Source organism: Fringilla coelebs (assembly GCF_963513975.1).
Source record: "Fringilla coelebs genome assembly, chromosome: 7".
NCBI lineage: Eukaryota > Metazoa > Chordata > Aves > Passeriformes > Fringillidae > Fringilla > Fringilla coelebs.
Window position 1 is genome coordinate 11,429,844 of NC_140035.1, and position 19,717 is coordinate 11,449,560.

Below are 19,717 nucleotides of genomic sequence, written 5' to 3' on the forward strand. Positions count from 1 at the left end.
GTCAGTGTTTTGCTGAAATCCATCTGCTTCCCACTAGTTATATTGATGTGTTTTTATTTGAAAGAGAAGTGTTGTTAATTGAAAGGTAGACTATCCTTACATTTCTTTATTTTAAAAAGCTTTCTGACTTTGTTTTGCCCTTACTTAAAGCTTTTTAGGCTGCAGATGTCCATAAGTTCATCTCTTTTTCCAACTTGCAGATGGACTGTGCTTAGTTTCACACGTGTATAAGCACACAGCTCCTTGTGTCCAGCCAGACCTTTCTCAGCAAACAGGGAACAGTGTACTTTGCAGTGGTCTGATTAGAGAGATGCCTGCAGATTCACTGGGAGCAGTATCCTCTCAGGAGACTTTTCCACTGCACTGTCCTCTTTGTTTTGGAGACAGGTAAGTAAATGGAGATCTTTCAGAAATGAGAGCATAGAAAAAAGTACCTTTTTAGGTATGTTATGGAAAGGGGTACTGCCAAATGCCTGCTGCTGAGCCGCTGGTAGTGAAGGCCTGGTCAAGCAGTCTTATGTGATAGCAGCAGCTCCTCCAGTGATTACTTCAATTTCTTTCATTTAGAGAGTCCTCTCTGCACCCCAGGATGAATCCCTGCAGACTGGATTCCATCCAGAAGCTTAGATCTGGTTGCCCTTGGGGTATCCTGCTGTGCCTTCACGGTGTTTCCATTGGGAACTGTCGCAGGCGATGGATGTGCAGCTTGTCACAGGTGTGCCAGAACTAATGCAGAGTGATGGTCCTGGGAAAGCTGATGGATTGTGCCATGGAATCGAGAGCAGAATTAAAGAATACTGAGATTAATGTTAAGAAACCTAAAGGGCAAGAATCAGAAGAATGCTTTAACCTCCTACTTTTAAAAAGTTGGAAGAAAACCTGCAGGTTACAATGTATTTTTGACTTCTTTTCCTAATGAAAACAAGGCTTATGTGACCAGTCTGTCTGTCTGCTTCTATTCAGCTGTCAGGCTAACCCTGTCCTCTTCCCTTCTCAGTGTTTAGGGGGGAGGAAACAATCTCAAGTTTCATGAGAATAGAAGAGAGAAATAATCATTGCCAGCCTCAGGGGAAGGCAGGAGGGAGCTCGGGCGTGGTGTGATCCCTTGTGATGGAGGGCTGCCCTTCCATCTGCACAGGGATACAGCCCTGGATTAACCCCACCATGCCACCGTGTCCCCTTGGAGGGGAGTGGCACGGGCCACACAAAGGAAGGTAGGGCTGCTGAGAGAGCAGGGTGGATTAGAGGGACAAAGAACACAGACCTATGAGAAACCAGGCATCAATAGTGCTGCTGCTCATGGAACAATGTCTTGAATATAGTTCTAAAAGTCTCTGCAGGGAGCAAGGAAACAGTCATGTAGTAATAGGAAAAAAAATCCGAATATTAGAGCTGATTGTGTGACAGATTTATTTCTGTGCAGACTTTACCTGCTTTAAAATAAAAATGTGAAGAAAATGCATAAAGACCATGTCCATAATCTGCCAGTTGCACAAGGGAGCTACTAAGTTTTATGCAGTTGTTGTCCCCCAAATTCTTGCAAAAAAAATAATAAAAGTCATATTTTATGTGCATGTTTTACCTAGGAGTGGAGAAAAAAATACTTAAACCTATGTCAGCTGCGTTTCTCAGCATTTCTTTACAAAGCTTTAGCCTGCCAAACAGTGAATGTAGAATCACCAGAAGAAAGAATCTGTGAAAAAAGGGCAAATATACAACTATATCAGAAGGCAGTTTTGGGAGATTTCCAAAGTAAATGCCTCTTCATTGTAATACTGAAGAGAATAAATTCACAGCAAACGTGTGACACACAATAATAAATGTGTAATACAAAGTTATTGATTTCTTACTAAAACTAAACAAAATATTGCTTATCATAATTCACCTAACTTACTACTATTCCGTTTTTATCTCATTTTCTTACTCAAAATGAGCAAGGTATTTTGTGAAGGTATTTTGGGAACAGAGCAGGAACTATCCAGACTTTCTGAGAGAACTTTGCCTGTAGTTCTAGCAGATCCAGACGAAGTGGAATGATTGGTCCTTTGTTAATGTACCCATGATCTCTGTCCTCAGCTGCTGTTGGGACGCTGCAAAACAGGAGAAGGGAAAACACAGGAGGAGTCCTGTTTGCAGAACTGCCCAGCCAGGGAGGGGAAACACTCAGCACCGGGCTGTGCTGAAGCAGAGCTGTCTCTGCTGTGGGTAGTGCTTAGCCAGTTAGGGCTCTCAGGAGATTAGCTACTGCCTGGGGGTGAGAACCATGGTAATTTCTAAAGCTGGTTTGTAATCACCTGCTTTCAGTTTACTCAGACCTGGCATCCTTTTAAGCACTAATATCCCCAGCTTTCTCTTGACATCTGTGCAGCCTTTTCCAGACTACACTCAGCCTGTGCCGATGGCTTCACCCAAAGCAGCAGCTAGGTATTGCTCTGCAACCTGATGGCAAAAAAGAACAAGCTGGAAAATCTTGGATTACTTGGACAGAGCTTGCCAAAAGTCACTGCTGGGGCAGAGCTGTGAGCTGAGGAGGAGGGTGTTATTATTTCACGAAGTTATGAATGAAAATCGATCCTTTGTTCCACATGCTGCTCTCCCATGTTTTGATGGTTCAGACTCAGTGCTCATTGGGAGCTGCAGTGTTATGGAGGTCAGCTGCCTTACACAGCACAGAGGACAGTGGTTGGAGGGAACACGGAGGTTCATTCCCCACAACCAACAGGAGAACAGCAGTCATGAGCCCAGGGAGTAAGATGGCCAAATACGTGTTGGGAAAGAGCTTCTGCACAGGGCATTTACTTCCCATTCTCACCTCAGTTACAGAGTGGGAGTACTGCAATTTTTTCCATGAAGGAGAAAGAAGTGGTTGCTTTTCAATGCAGCTATTAAATTAAGACTGGAAAAACCAGCCATGGAGGGGGTCTAGTGGGAGGGCAACAAAGATCATTAAGAGACTAAAGCATGTCTGGTATCAGAAAAGGCTGAGAGAATTGGGGCTGTTCAGCCTTGAGATGACAGAGGGGACCTCATCCATGTGTATAAATATCTGAAGGGGGTTGTCAAGAAGATGGATCCAGGCTCTGCTCGCTGGTGCCCAGCAAGAGAAGAGGCAACAGGCAGAAACTGATGCACAGGAATTTCCGCCTGAACATGAGGAAGAACTTCTCCAGTCTGCAGTGACCGAGCACTGGAACAGCCTGTCCGGAGACAGTGCGCAGTTTCCCTCAGTCCAGAGGTGCCATGGCATAGTGCCGTGCCGTGTGCCCTGGGACGGCCCTGCCGGAGTTGTGCGGGCTGTGCCGCTGCGGTCGCTCCGTCCCGGCTGCCGCACCCGGCGCTTCTGCGGCTCCTCCCAGAGGAGGGCAGCGCGCGCTCACGGGCACGCGGCAGCGCTGAGCCCTCACGCTCTCCGCGCGCAGCCTGCGGGGCTCCTCTCAAAGCGTTTCGGCCCGTCCCCGGTCGGAGCAGCAGCCGGGGGCGCGGCAGTGGTTGGAGGCCGGTCAGCAGGGACGGGGCCGTGGCATTCCCGGGAAGGCGAGTAGCATTCCCAGGAACATTCGTGGCATTCCCAGGAACACGCGTGTCCGCGCTCCCGGGCCCGGCTCCCGGCGGGCGGGGTCGCCATGGCGACGGGGCGCGCGGTAACGGTCCCCGCGCATGCGCACGGCGCGCGCTGACCTCACCGCGGTACCAGAGGCCGCAGGGCGGTGCCGCGCCGGCGCGCGGGGCGGGGCGGGGCGGGCGCGGGCGGCGCGTGCGCGCTGGGTCCCCCATTCTTCCCGTGGTCAGCGGGGCGCGCGCGCGGCCATGGAGCGGAGCGGGCGCCGCCGCCGCCGGCACTGAGGGAGGGAGACGCGAGAGGGAGAAGGGAGCGCGTCCGCCCGGCCCCCGCCCCCGCCCCGCAGGTACCGCCCGCGCCCGCACCGCGGGGGGGCCGCGGGGAGAAGCGCGGCCGGGGGGCTTTGTGTGCGGTGCCGCCGCCGGGTGACCGCGGGGAGCGCGGTTCGGGGCGGGGCCGACCCGTCCGCGGTACCGGCCGGGAGGAGCGCGGTGCCGACTCTCCCAGCGGCGCGGTTCGGGAAGGGCAGGGGAGGGTGGTCCGGTGGGACCGGGGGTGCGGGGGCTGCCGGGGCCTGGCGCGGGTCCGCCCCTCGGCCCCCCGCCCTGGGGCCGCCGAGCACCGGCCGTGCGGGAGCGGCGGTGCCGGGGCCGCGTCCGAGCAGGGGGTCCCGGCGACGGTCCCCGCTGGAACGGACGGCTCGGCGAAGGCAGAGAGGTGCGGCCGCTGTGGAGCGGCGCGGGGCTTTGCTAACGCTTGAGGCTGCTGCGCTCCCGAAAGCATCGTGGGTTGGGTGGGTTCAGCCCTTGTGCTTGGCCCCTTTGTGCACGTGCCGTGCTCTGCTTCGGTTGTTTCTGGCAGCATTTTTAATGGAAGTTGGGTCACAACTGTGAGTTTGTGCGAAGAGCTGGGTTGGTCATTAGGCAAATCCTGCAGAAATGCTTCAAGAGAGATACTGGGTCTGAGTAAATAATACGTAATTGTGCATGTTACAGGCCCGTGTGGGCTCTGCTTAAGGTATTTTTGATATTATATGTCTAAAGATGCTGGCGAGGAAGGGAAAGGCTGCCTCCTCCCCCAGTACCCTGCACAGCCGCTTGAGAAGGATGTGAGAAACTGAGGTGGGATAACAGGCTCAGGGTTGTCTGGGAAGCCTGTGGTGGAGTAGCACAGAGGGTCCCCAGGTGTGTGGGTTGTTCTGACCAATAGATCTCTCCGTCCCATGTGGACTTAGTTCATAAGTCAGTGTTCAGTAAAAGAGACTAGGGTTAAGTAAAGTAGCATGTGCCAAGCCAGTGTTAATAGGGCAGGGATGTGGTCTCCAGCTCAGCACTTGTGCCAACATCAGAGACAAATGTCTTAGTCCAGTTTGCTGCTGAGCAGTGTAGTCCATTTCTCTGCATCTTTTGAGCTGTTGCATCTCTGTTCTCTGCTCCTCTTGATGCTCCTTGGGCACCTTTGAAGACAAATGAAAGTATTGTCGCTTGACACCTGGAGACACAGATCCATCATTTAGACCAGTAGTGCTTAAGTAGTTCTCAGAAAGGTGTTGGAAGTGCAAGTATTTGCTTCCATGTGGGAGTCTGAATTAGATTTAAGAGTTTTGCAGCTGGACGAGGGATATGTTTGAGAACTTGCAATAGGAGTCAGCTTTCTCTTGAGTAAAGGACTACACCCAAGTGCAGAGTGGAACTGCAGTACTGTCACATTCAGGGCCTCCCTTGTCGTGGAAACACAGCTTGCTATATGGAGCAAGCCTTTGTGCTGCATTCCTGGGCTTGGCAAAGTTGAACCTTTGCTTGTTTTCTCTGTTGAACCCTGTCAGTGGGACTGAAGCCTGGAAGTTACGAGAGGGACAGAGGAGTGACATGTCACCACGGGTGATTCTCTCTGTATTTCATAGTCTCACTTGCTTCATTTTTTTTTTAATTGTTGCCAACATAAATAGATTTTTTTCATACTGATGCCTGCAACATTCCTGTGAAGTCCTTAGAATTTGTCAAGCAGCTTCAAAACTTTCTGTTTCAAGAGGAAAAATGCAATGGCATTATACACTTCAGCCTTGCTTCACCTAGCTGATAACAAGTGGTGTTAAAAGTGATAGAGCAGCAGATTTTGGAAGTGGAAATGTTTCTCTAGTTCACGTGATGTTCCACAGAAGTACAGCTGGAGAGAGTGCCTGTGATTGAATGAATTGTTCCTCCAGGCATCTTTGAAATTCTGTAGGGATCTTGAATCTGTGCTACAGCTTAGGTATTAAGTAAACCATATATTTAAACAGCAAAAGTCAAACTGAAATGAAATTTCTCTGTTTCTCCCATATTAGTCAATCCTTCTCTATCCATTAGGCAATTTGGTCAGGGCAGTTGGATGCAGAGGATGAGAGTTGACAGCAAGTCTGGCCACTTCTGTAGTGGTTTACAGCATCACAGAGGAGGATGGGGGCAAGATGTCCTCTACAGAGGAGCCCTCAACAACCTTTGTGTCAGGAGCAGGTCAGAAAATGTTTCAGGAGGCTGGACATGAAATGTTCAGAGGGATAAAGTAGTGACCTTCCCTGCATGTACCTCACAATTTCAACATACATGTAGATTTCTGTGGGAGTAATGTGGCTTTGAAGCTTGTGGACTGCCATTACAGGTCCCTTCTGGCCTCAGATGACTTTGTATCAGGCTCATGTGTCACCCTGAGCGTCTCGTTATCTCAGGCCTTGCCTAGACTAGGGCTGGAAATCTTGGTGGTGTGCCTGGATGGGGCTTGCTGCTGTTTGTGCATCCTTGGCTGGCAGTTGTAATTGAAGCTTCTCCTGGATTGTGACAGCGCCAGCACACCTTGGAGCTAGTGCAGTGGAGAAAATGCTGGCAAGTATAGAAAGGTCTGTCACCTCAGCAAGTAAAATAGACTGTCCATGTCTATTAATTTCTTCAGACTGTGACTTGAGTAAATTCTGAGTAGTCTGACTGTGAGGAAAGGGGTTTGCTTCTTTCTTTGATGAAGGTTGATTTGACAGTGATGTGCAGCTTTAGCTTTACCTTGCTGTTTGATGGTGTCCATTTCATGTTGTGCTTTGCTCAGTTGTTCCAGTTCCATCACACTGTACAGTGTTGAAGCTTGCATTACATGTTTCTTTAGAGCTCATTCAGTGGTTTGGATCTTGTCCATTGGACCAACCTGTTACCAGTTCTCAAAGCTATGCTAAAGCATGATGTGAGCTGTTTATGAGCTTTGTACAGCGGCATACTGAGGAGCTGAGCACATACATGTTCCTTGGCATTCTGCACTGCACTGGTGTCTGGCTCTGTCATACGTGGGAGAGTTCACTTTCTCCTCTCTTTGGGTGCATTAGCACTCTTAAACCTGGAAAAAAAGCCACACCACAAAACCCAAATGAGCTGGATGGAGTTGTAACTGTTCATGTTGTAGAAGGGCAATAAATGGGTTTTGTTGGAGAGGTTGCAGGTGCTCCCCAAGAGATTTGAAGATTTGATCTCCATTCATGGTTAGTGTTTGAGTTCATCTGGCTTCCTGTTCTGCCCCTTAATCAAATCTCTGCATGTTTGGCTCTGCAAGGAGAGAGATGTCCATTCTGCATCCAGAAACAAGTATGCCAAGAAGGAGCCACAAAATTAATTATTAGGGAAGCGTCATCATCATTAGTTTATTGTGAGTGGGAAGATTTAAAAATCTCTAATTTGTTTCCACCGCCAGCAGGATAACAGACTGAACAGCCTAACCAGGCCAGTCCCTGATGCAATGTTTCAGCATTTCAGGCTTAGTCTGTGGCCCTTTCTCTACATTTTGCATGTAGATACTTCAGATTCCAAGATATTTCAGAAAGCCAAATTGAACCAACAGTAATTTGCTGAGGCAGAGATCTGATCAAAATAAAGTCAAATTTTGACAGGTGTTTCAAAGTGATGTTTCAAAGTGCTGCTGAGCAGAAGGGAGGAATTCAGGTCTGTCTCTGCCTGTTACATGCTGGTGGCTTCGTAGGCCAGAAGTTCCCTTAACTGTTACTAGGGTCATGGTACTGTCAAATAAAACCTCCCTCTGCTCCTCCATGTCATGTGTTTCCTCCACCCAATGTTTTATATACCTTGAAGTGTCATGGTGGTTTTCTGCACTCCCCTGCAGTCTGTGCTGAGGGATTTCTTTGGCCATCCACTTCTGTACAGTTGCAGGTGCCAGGCTGAGTGGGATCTGCTTATGCCTGAGTGTGGAGGGTAACTGTCCTTCCCCACCTGAAGCTGAACTGATTCTAGGTGCTGGCTTCTACACCCCCCAGCCTGTAAGCAGTTGTAATCCTGCTGCTGCTGAGTTCTTCTCTCTTTGGCCAGGAGTTTTCATGGCAGCCCTGGAGGACAGGGGTAGGCAAAGACCCCTGTTTTGCCATGCAGAAAACTTCTGCTTAGAATCATGGAAGAGAAATGGTTATTAGCTGGGAAAAGAGACCAAGAAAGTAACCTTTTTTCTGAAACTGTTGACTTGCAAATTGCTGCTGTTGCACCCCACAGCCAGTGTCCCTTGAGGGCTTGCACCCAAGGTTTGATCTGTATTATTTTCCTGTTCCAACCTGTCATTTTACTATAAGCACTTGTCTCTCAAGTACTTCCTTCCGGGGTAGTTCTGGCTTGGACTTTCACACAAAAACTGACTTCTGTGTCACTAGCCGGTTATATATCAATAAGAATAGCAAGGTCCTGGACAACTGGAGTAAGAAATTTATGTCAAACCACTGCTCTCTTTAAAATTTATTTATGTGGATCTTATGTAATGTATTGGTTTTTTCTTTTCCCAAGGTGTTATCTCACCCTCAGTTACCGCTGCCATTGGAGACTTACTTTAGAGTGACTCTGGGAAAGGCACTGAATTCCTACCCTGTACCTGCCTGTAAAATAGGAAGGTGGCACTATACTACTTTTTTCTTCTAATGATGTACACAAAGTAGATGCTTTCCATCTTCAGGACTGCCTAAATTAGTAATCTTAGCCTGAGGGACTTAATAATTCACAATGCAAAGAGAAATTACAAGATTGAGATGTTCTGTGAAGGCACTTGCTGTGCCAGCAAACTGCAAGTGGTGATGGGTCACTGCTCTAGTTTTCAGTAGTGAGAATTCCAAACCTTGCTAAGCATTTTGCCCACAAGGCTACAGGTGAAAGTCTATTCTTCCTTTGTTTTTTCCAGATTATCCAATATTGCTGCTGGATTGTGGAAGAGAGGGTTGGGATGTGACTGGAAAATTTTGTCCTGCTCTTCTAGTTGCTGTACAAAGGGGGCTGATGACACTTCCATTCTTCTGGGCTGCCAGACAGGCCCCCTGGAGGGAACCTTGTGTACCCTTGGCTGGATCACCTTGCAGAGCCAGGCTGGAAGTCGAAGAGCCAGTGCTCTATGGTTTGTGTGCCAGGGTCCCACAGTGTCAGAACTGCAGGCTCTGAGATAAGGTTAGATCTCTAGAGTAAGGGACAGGGAGGATATTTTCATACACAGAAACTCAAAACTCAAGAACTAGTCACAGAATTAAGTGTCATGATGATAGTCCCCCCCACCACTGGTCCCATAGGCCCCTAGGAAGTTGCTTGTATTAAATTTCCTTGGAACAATGAATTGAGATGTCTGCAAGAGGGAGTCCATGGAGAGCAGCTCCTGCCATTGTAGAATTTTGAGCTGCATCTTGGCACCTGAACTGTTAAAAAGGAAGGAGACCTTGAAAGCTCATTTTAGACTTGTCCTTGTCTCAGACAAAGTTAAAACCAAACTAATTTCAGAGAGGGGTTGTATTAGGAAAACAAAAGATGTTAAAGCTCATCTCATTTTCTACCCTGCTCTGGAAGGGTTACTCCCAGTCTGCAAAGTGGTTTCCTTAGTGTAGGGTATTGGAGTCACATTGAGGTGACCTGTGACATGTCTTGATTTGCTGCAGCTTCATTACTGAGGAGATTTTTTTGAAGATTGTTGCATTGCTGGAATTGGTAGCTCTGTGTGAGGTGTTCAGTTACCCAGGCAGCAATGTAAACCTTTAGTGGAGGCATAAGAATTTCTGTTATCTGAAGCTTATCTCTCATTTTACCCAGTCTAGGTAATACAGCTTTCACAGCCAGCATCTGGCCTAGAATGTTTGTGTATAGGGGAGAAGGCCCATGGTTAGCTTAAGCCCTGGAAATCTTTCAGCTCTCCATTCTAGAAATCTGCTTCAGTTTTCCTGATGGCAATGGAGTTATGCCCAGCTGCAGGTTGGTTACTGTCTGCACTTTTGAGGATCAGCCCCTTAACAGACTGCAGGCAAGTTTGAAGACAGACAGCAGAGTCCTAGCAAACCTTCAGCCAGACCTGGCTCTTGTAAGGATGAACTGCCTGCAGCAGTAGCGTTTTACACTGCTTTAGTGCAGCTGTGGGAAGACAAAGAAACCCTCCTTTGAAGACCTTACTGAAAAGAAACTGCTTCCATCTAGGCAGTGCTTTGCTTATCAGCTAGGTTGGCACTGTCTGAGGACAGTTAAAAGTTACTGGATGGGGCGTGGAAGGAGTGCATCAAGTGCCACCAGAGACACTTGGTTCAGGGAGATAAGCACGGGGCTGTCCCACCAGCTAATTAAAAAAGCATGAGTTGTCAGTCTGGAAATCTAAGATACCATCTTTGGATTAGGGGGAGGCTCAAGTACAGGGCAACACTAATTACTGATTTAAAACAATCACAGTGATTGCCTAATGTGTTCTGTCACTAAAGAAACATTATTACCTTCTGTGGATACAGGTGAACTATGGGGAGAGCCCATCTGTCAGTTGCTTGGTGGTTGTTTCCTACAAACTCCTTTTGGCTCCAGAAAAATGTTACTTTCTTCTTAAAGTACAACACTGATGTGGTACTTGCCACCTCCTTCTCTCGGAGTTTGAACGAGTAGGAACACTTTGAGCTGCTTTGTTCATGGCTGTTTGCACACCCAAGGGAAAGAGTAGGTTGGATTGCGTGCTTGGTGATTGTCCTACTCTGTAGAGGCCTGACACCAGTCCCCTCTGGGGAGGGTATAGCTGTACTGGTGGAAGCAAAAATAGAGAAGTGGACACAGGGCTGAGAACTTCCACCCTGCAGAGCTGCAATTTGACACTGCCTTGCTGATGAGATCTCCACTTAGTCTTTGCAGCACATGGTTTCCACATGCTGTTCTAAGTGCTCTGAATTTCTTGCCCAAGGGGGCTTGGCTGGCAGAACAAGTTAGTTATATGTTTACACTGCCCACCTTGCAGAAGTGGTGAACTACTGCAGGTTTGATGCCTTGTTGCTTTTATATTTGAAAAAATGGCTTCATTTGGCTAGGGTGGAGATCTCTTGAAGGATCAAAGTTCAGTTGTTGACAGAGGTCTGTTGAATATACCTTAAATTAATTTTAAACTGAAGTGACTGTGTAATTAGGTCCTGAGACTTGTGAAGAAGGAGACTTGTTGGTACTATTGTGTTGCTGTGTTATTTCTACAGATGTTGGGCTACAGCTAACCATGTACACAAAAAAAAAAAAAGGCACCAAAGGAGTGTGGCCATGTTTACAAGTTGGTTACAAATTAAGCTCACTGGCTGGAAGTTGAGAGATGCCTTCAGGAAGATGACCGGTTATTGAGTGGTGCTGGCTCTTGCCTCTAGTGATTGTGAGTGGCAGCAAGAGGCTTGTGTCTCTGCATGCTTGTGTCTGGAGCAGTTGAGTTGGAACAGTTGTCTGGGGAAGTTATGGACTGCATTGACTTTTTGGTAAATAAAGATGACAGTGAAACATGACAAAGATGATACCCTGATGTCTAGAGCAGAAGAGAGTAGAACATAATTTTTAAAGTTAAATAGTTATATTGGAAGAGTTCCCAATGGTAGACAGGACATCAAGAGAGTAATAGTGCATTTTTTATGTGCTTCAGATTCCCTTCCTTGCAAGAGGAAGGAGATTCAAAATTTCATGTGAAGTTATCCTAAGATAAAATCTTACTTGAGAATTGCAAATCATGCACTTTCACTTAGTCTGAGGTCATTGGTGTTCTCCTAAGTGCTGAATAAAAATTCATTGTCTTAGGTACCCAGTTTAGTATTGCCACAGCATCTTAGTTAACAAGTATTTCCTTATTACTGTTTGGATTAATTTATTCTGTGTGTTGAGTCAGTTGATTTACTGTGAATTGTATCAGCTGTTATGATGGTAGTATCTAAGCTGAGTAACTTGTGCTGTTTGATCTTTGTTAGCTTTCCCCTTTAAATTCATAATTTTGAGCTCCAAAAACCTTTGTATAGTGGCTTTCTGCTGGATAGCAGTTGGTGGAAAATTTGGGTGTTGTGAAGCACATAGTTTTGATGGCTGATTAGTGAAACAAAGAACTTTTTTCCAATGACAGAATTGGGGTAGTTTTTTCTCTTGGATTATTTTGTCTATGTGTTGAGCCTAGCCTGTCTCTTTGAGGGCCAACTACAAGGCTTGGGAGGATTGGAGAAAACCCTTGCTCTGGAGCTTATACTGGCAGCCCTTCTCAAAACTTGGGGGAGCTCCAAACACAGGACCTGTGCCACTGAGTTATTAATTTTGAGTTCTGCATGACTGTTCTTCTGTGGGAAGAGGTTGTACTCAACATCCCCTTCCAAAGTTGTTTGTATCTTGTAACATTGGCTACCCAGAAAGTCCAGGAGTAGACCCCTGGGGCTGACAACTGTGGCTTGGTGTTTTTCAAAACTTATGGGGGGAGCATCTGCCCAGATGATTGCAGACTTGATGGGATGTAGCAGCCATATGCTTCATTGTCTGGCAGGTTAGTTTTTTGTCAGCGTGGGTCTTGTTTTTCTCAGGTGGTGTTTTTTCCTCTTCCTCCTTTTGGGAAGAGGGGAGTCAGCAGACTTCCTAACATGTGTAGGATAGCTTGGTTTGTTTTTTTTTTTTCCTTTAGAAAAGTGCTACTTAAACACCTGTTAGCTGGTAGCTGCAAGCCGCATTGAGCTTTTCCTCTTGGTTTCCTATTACTGTTTTCCCCAGGATTCAAAGATATTTCTGTCTCTTCTTCCCCATATGCATTTGATAGTGGTGCCATAATGTATAGTGGATCTTCTTTAGACTGCAGTCCTCAAGGTTGTGACACAAATTTGTTCTTTTATAATGCACCAAGATTTTTATCCTATGCTTTCCTTCATATGTTTAATAAGCAAGGAAAGTGGAGAGAAATTTATTTATGTTCTTTTGCTTTAAAGATTGTTTCTGTGCTTATAAGTCTCTGTTGGTAGAGACTTATAAACTCTTTAATGAAAACCACATAGACGGCAGACCTGAAACTTTGAATGTTCATTTCTCATGGCAGTATGGTCAGCTGATTGTTACTGGACGTGTTGGGACATGCCTCTGTGTAATGTTAATAAAAAATGGCTATTTTGTGGTAACTAGCACTCATTCACACCTTCTGTAATCTGAATTTCAAGTTTAGGCAAGTTCTAAATTTCAATTTTAAAAGCCTTTAGACTTTCTTCACTATGTATCCAGTTTAACAGAAGAGTCCCCTTTTGAACATGTGTGTAGCTTCTGAAGTTCAGAAACAAACTGCCCAGCTAACTTGAAGGGTTTCAGCTAGAATGTGGTAGCAGTTTAATGCCAGTTCCCTGCTCCTTCTCCAATAGCTCCATGCTAGAGTGGTGTCCAGTGAAATGCTTCCCTATGTGACAATCCATCCACTGGATATTCAGACGCTGCTGTGTGTAAGACTGTCTCCCTTAAGTGGAGTGTTTGCAGCATAGAGCAAGACCAGCCTGTGCTAGAGGGCAGGGCAGGGGCCAGTATTCAAAGCTGCAGACAGGGAGACCTGAATGAAAGCATCTGCTGTGCTTTTACAGTTGTGGAAGTGGCTCTGGTTTTGTGCCTGTGCTGCCATGGGAGTGAGTGCCATGTCATGAACCATTTTGGTTGAGGATAGGAAAGCTCAGAGTGCTTCTTTCAGATTTGGTGCTAAATTGACCAAGTGGGAAACTGTAGCATCAGTAGAAACTGCAGTAAAAAAGGCAATGCTTCCTTCTAGTTTGGAACTTTCTTTTAGAAAGAAAAAAGGTGTTCAGAGTACTGACTGGAGGGGTTTTTGACAGTCTTGGAATTAAATATCAAATCCCTCCTGAGGTGACTTGAAACAAAATGGTGGGAGTTTTTTGTGTCCTTGAGATGGTTTAGATTGGGGTAGGGGTCACAAGCAGTAATCTGGTACAGCACTAACTCAAAGCTTGAGGTGCTGTCTGTGCAATAGCAGCCAAGGCTTCCTTACTGCTCTGGGGATGAGGTTTTGCTGACAAGGAGGGAGCTTAGTGTACAAATATACAATCCCTTCTGGCTGAGGGTAGGATTTGCCTGGCAGTTGGTTGAGGTGAGTCCATTGGTTTACTGAACCAGTTTTGATGCCTGTCAGCCAGTAGGGATTTGAACTGACTGCCTGGAATGGAGGGACCTGCACTCTGGTGACTCCTGTGCAACCAGTGTGGGAAGCTGGGACATGTGTGGCAATGCTTGTAGGGTTAGGGAAGCGTAGGCCCTCAGAGCTGAATCTGGATGCTGTGCTTGGTGGTGGTAAGATGTGGCCAGGGAAGATTGGGTGAGGTAATGAACTGAACAGCCTGCTTTGCAAAGGGTGCTTTTGTTTCCAGGCTGGGATTTTTGTGTTCATCTCATCTGCTGTCAGGTCCATTTTGCCTTATTAAGACCTTTGTGAAGGCCTTATTTGCTCAAACAGAAGGTATTTATTTGCTGCCCCAGTGCTTCCAATTAGCAAACTTGTGCCTCCTTCCAGCTTCCTTCCAGTTGTTTATTGAACCAGGTGTCCGCTGCACAACCTCTTTCCTTACTCTGAGCTTGACCTGCTTTCCTCACGTTGGTGGAAAAAGTAGGGCAGATTTCTAGCTTTGGGTATTATTAGCCAGGAAACAAAAAGACACCCTGGGTTTTTATCACCCACTTCCTGAAAGAGCTAACCTGTGATGAGGGAGTGCTTCAGGAAGCACTGTGGTGATGCCAGGAACCCTGGTCTGTGGGAAGGTGTAGGACAGGCCCTTAGTCTGGTCCCTGGCTACCTGGAGGAATTAATTTGGCTGCAGATGGAAGGATAAAAAGAATCACTAATGAAGGGGACAAGAGAGTTCCTAGGGTTCAAGAACATAAACAGAGCCCAAACATATGGTAATTTTTTTTTTTTTTTTTGCATAAGCCAAACGCTTCTGAGGTGATGCTGTGCCTCAGAGTGGCAGCAAAGTTCGCCCTGACCTTCCTTGTGTGTGGCCTTGGCTGTCAGAACTGCATTTAGAGTGTGCCAGTGAGTGCTGTTTCCTGGACATGTGTAGTTGGGATGTAACAGAATTCAGCCTGGAAACAGCTTGAGCACCTAGTTTTTGAAAACTGATCATTTTACATTCCTGGAGCCCTATGTTAGTGCTTTATCTTGCTGACCAGCTGATGACATTGATTGCTGAAGGCCAACAGTCAAAACAGGATCCAGACCTCTTCCTGCTTTCACTTAAAGTAGATAGGTTTTCCTGGTGACCTGCTTAAGGATTTTGTCTCCACCTTTTCGGGTGGATGGTGGCAGTTACAATAATACTGATTACTAATCAGCTGTTACTTTAAGCAACAAATTTATTGTCTGTCACTAAAACTTCCGGGAAACTGATGGATAACTGCTATTGTAAAGAATAAGGTTTTTGTCCTGACCTACCTTGTTTGATTCCTTAAAATAGACCAGTGCTGCTTGTATCTGACTTACACAGCTTCACAGCTGTATGTGAATAACCTATTTTGTGACATGCTTTCACTCTTTTTTTTTTCCTCCAGTCTTAATTTAACCTATAATACTGTTCTTTTTCATTTCTTTCAGAATGGACTGCTGAATTGGGATTTATTGCAGACTCAACTGTACAGCGCTGCTCATTGCTTCATCTATTACCAGTTATTTAAATTGGACTTTTAATATCCTGCCAGCTGCTGTCCACACACACATGGTGCATTGTTGCCATTCTCAGAATTGCATCTTTGAAACCCAGGCCCTCAGTAACCTTCACAGAAGAAAGAGGCGACCTCCTGCGTACATTTGTAGAGGGAGTTTTTGGCCCTGCTGCCCTCTGGCTTTCTGGCTGCTGCTGTATTTCTGAGACACTATGGAGCCCAGTATGGAGTACTGCTTAGCGCAGGTGCTGCAGAAGGATGTTGGAAAAAGACTTCAGGTTGGCCAGGAATTGATAGATTATTTCTCAGATAAACAGAAGTCAGCTGATCTTGAACATGATCAGACCATGCTGGATAAAATGGTTGATGGACTGGCCACTTCTTGGGTAAATTCCAGTAATTATAAGGTAAGACTTTGTCATGTGGAATGTGATTACTGTCAGAAGTGCCGATGTCAAATGCTCCTTGATCTAAATGAAAGCTGTGTAGTAGACATTCTATGATACTATTCTGTAAGCTGGTAATTAGACTGAATCAGTGATTGTTGTTCCATATCTGGGTAGTTGATAGCTGCTGTGATATCGAGGACTCAAGGCAGTAGGAATTCAGTAAATGGTGTTTTAAGCACAAGTGGATTTACATTTGGTGTTCATAGTTTATGATATCCTGGTTTCTTTGTATACTTTGTTAGCTGATCCCATGTTTTGATCATCCCAGTAGTTTAGCAGTGTTCATGATTTCCTGCCATACTAAAAGGTTTATCAAACTGAAAAAAGCATATATAAACTGCATTTGTTTTCACTGTCATTAACTTGCTAGACTTTTGCTGTTTTCTGTGGGCAGCATAGTAGATGAATTGTACTTAGCTCAAGAAAGATAATGTGTGTATGTGTCTTCTTTTGAATTTGATAATGTTGAGATGAGTTGGTAGGACATGGAACTCCACTGCCTTGTTATCCCTGCCATGTTACTTCATTTCCCTTCAGATTTAATGAGGAAGTCCTACCACAGCCAGGTACTGTGGGAGTGGGGAAGGATTCTGAGCTGTGACTTGGAAAACTCTTGTCTTGGTCTGTTCATGAGGCTCTCTGGAAAGTCTAATAAAGTACTGAAGCTATTGTATGGGATGTGATAATGTTCCTTTTTGATAAGTGGTGGGGAATCTCAGAGTGAAAGTTCCTACAGAGCTGGGCCTAAAGATGGGGGTTGTACTGGAGCTCACACCTGTAGAAGTGGAGGAGGGACTGGCTGTATAAGTTGTAAGTGCTCTGGAGCTCAGCATACTCAAATAAAATTATTTTTAATAGAAGTTTTGATTGGGAGGTGGTTGTGACATTGCAGAGTGTTCTGCACAACTGCATTTCTTTCTTTTCATTTTTGTCAACAAGCAGCTGTTGTAGAAGCTGTTTGGCATGTAGGGGAAAAAAACCCCAAACACTAAAAACACTATCACCAAACCACCAAAGCTAATGTGGTCTCAATAGAGAATCTGTTCTGGTGGAACACATATAGAAATATTTAGCTTGCTGTTGTGAACCAGCAGTGCACATATAATTTTCTGAGAGTATTACATATTCTTATTGCCCCTTTTCTTGCTAACTGGCTTTCCCTTACAAACTTCCATGATTCTCAGTGGAAGAGTAACCCAAGCATAGTAAAATTAAAATTATTACAAAATGTTGCATGGATTTAATGAAGTGGTGTAGAATAGAGCTGTGCAGTGCTTTGCAATCCCAGTATCACACTTAGTTTGCAGAATTTCTATTCAGATAACTTTCTCTCTTCCCAATCTTTCGTCTGTTGAACTACATGCTTTTGATGATCTCTGTGGTATTCATTTTCCAGTAACAAACTGGTGGCACTTCTGTACTGTAGTGACTCTGTTCCAGAACTCATGCTGCTGAGCTGGCTGTTCATTAATGTGTGTGTTCTATAGATAGCATTTGCTGTGATTAATAAGTTCTAGTAAGCATAACAGAGACATGTCTCAGATGTCTGGAGGGTGTTTTCTCAGTGAATGAGTACAGTTGAAGATGTGAAGCCTGTGAGTGGGGCAAGCTGGCTATGTGAAGTTCAGTGATGTGGTGAAGTCTGCTTCAGGATCCAGCCAAGGCTTATTGCACCCTCTTATGCCAATCTCTTCCTTCTGTTTTAATGCTGCATCTGCATTATCGTTGCCTTTTTTCCTGACAGCTTGTTGGGGTAGGGGTTCAGAAGCTCAGCTCTGTCTGGTGTGAGAGAGCACAGGGGAGCTGGTGTCATCTGATCCAGTTCATGGATTAGTGTGTCAACTTTAGGAGTGAAAGGCTAAGCATCACTGCCCTAGGACAGCCATCTGGAGAGCTAAACTGCAATGGTCTGCTCACAGGGGAAAAAGCTGGATATTTGTAGTCCATTTCTCTTCTCACCTCAGTCTCTTCATTTGAAAAAGTATCAGTTTAAAACAAAGATTGAGATCATCTGCATGATTTGAAATTTCCTAGCACTTCACCAATATAGTGTGTGTTCTCAGACTGAGTGTGGATAACAAGAGCCTTATACTGGACAGCATCCAATGGATTCATGGCTCCTGCCTGTCTAGAACTTCTCTAACTAAACATTTGTGCTTATATGTTATCACCAAGGAAACATCAGTGAACCAGAGAAGAAGCATCTCTAAGGCAAACCAATTTAGTTTAGGTTAAAAGGAGCTTGAACTGGTGATGAAATTGCACCTTTATAGGAAGGGCTCAAGCTATCTCCCTCACTGGCATCCAAGTCTGGTCTGTGTATGTCATGGCCATCGTTGACCTTTTTTAGGCTTTGTTTGCTTTCTGTACATCGTTTCTATTTTTTCATGACACTGCTTTGTGAAGTCCTTGACCTCAGCACCATGACTGCAGATAATGGTGCATCTCTTTTTTTCAAGAGATTCAGGGAAAAAAAGAATGATGGAGGGCAGATATGTTTTTCTTTGGTTGGTGCTGTCTCAAGTCTGTTGAAAACAGCATGCGTAAAACATAGTGAGGCCTAACATACTTCTGATAGCACTAAGTACTCTAAAACCTCTTAACAAATTGTCTTGTGACCTGATCACTGGTCCCTGCTTTGTTACAGACAGATGTCTTAAGTGCAGAAGGCACTTGGATAGTTCAGGATTCTTTTCAAGTCGAGGAAACATAAAGGTGATTGTAAGAAACAAGGCACTGGAGTCCAGTGCAAAGTCATTTGCATGTTTGTGCTTGCTAGTAGTGTGCTTGAACTGCACCCAGCAGCCATTGCAGGTTTGAGTTTTCTCAGCAGTACTTACAGGTATGTAGAAGACATTAGAATGGTGCAGAGTGATAAGATGAATTCTGTTTGAGAGCTCTTACTCCTCTTTGGAGCACAGTTGTGTTTGTGTGAGCATTAGGAGTTGTGGATTACACCAGTGCGGTTGAGCTGGGGAAGGTATTGCAGGATGCTTTAGGCCAAAGAGGAATTCTCCCTCTGGTCTGTTTCTTCATTTGTGCTTAGTTTGCTTGGTCTGTGCTGTTTCAGGATGGTGGTTCTGCTTGACTCCTTTTCATCCCCTGCTAAGCATAAAAGAGACTTATTTTGCTGAGTTTTGAATCTCTGAACAATAACTAAGGCCTGCACAGAGCTGTCTGTCTTAAATCATGAGGCAAAACAGCACAGCAGTGTCAGAGCACGTCCTCTCAGGTTCCACAATCCTATGGCAAGGGGAGAGAGCTGAAATCGTCAGTAATCCCCTGGTGAGCCATCTCGCTTTGAGCTGCTTCTGCGCTATTTGGTAATGCGGATGTTAAGTGTGCAGGATCTCCTGGCTCATCTGTGGCTGATGAGCCTTTCTCAGTACCCAAACCATGATGTAACTCAAGGTGTAATGTAAAGTAATATGTCCAGGATCTTAAAGTAGTTTTCAACCAGCCTGCTATTCCAAGAGGTGGGCTGAGAGTGTTTGGCAGTGACCTTCTCTTGCCTGCTTCTCCTCAACAGTATTGGGAGATGAGGTCTCTTGCACCTTTTCCCCTGGGATGTGTTGCCTTTGCTGGTGGAGTTGAGGTTTCCAGTGGAAATAGCTCTTATTTTTGCAGGGTTTTTTAGACAAACATCCAAGAGGGAGATTGGTGGTGACAGAGCTTTCAAGCAGGTCAGGGTCCAACATACTGAAGAGAGATTCTATTCAGTGTTTTCACTTGTTGCAGAGTGGTAGGAGAGGCCAGCTTGAAGGGAAACAGGATGGAGG

The 19,717-nt window shown here is 45.6% G+C and overlaps 1 protein-coding gene across 10 annotated transcripts in view; it reads left to right on the forward strand.

The window, feature by feature from the left end:
• The first annotated feature begins 3,881 nt into the window (after positions 1–3,881).
• Positions 3,882–19,717, forward strand: part of CLASP1 (cytoplasmic linker associated protein 1) — a 164,999-nt gene continuing 149,163 nt past the window's right edge. For 3 of the 10 annotated variants that reach the window (XM_084209508.1, XM_084209517.1, XM_084209513.1), the window contains exons 1-2: positions 3,883–3,905; positions 15,422–15,896. In XM_084209508.1, the coding sequence (XP_084065634.1) occupies positions 15,702–15,896 (195 nt within the window). In that variant the 5' untranslated portion in view covers positions 3,883–3,905; positions 15,422–15,701. Of the gene's footprint in view, positions 3,906–15,421; positions 15,897–19,717 lie in introns of all 10 variants that reach the window. The other 7 variants (XM_084209511.1, XM_084209514.1, XM_084209512.1 and 4 more) reach the window with 6 other exon arrangements.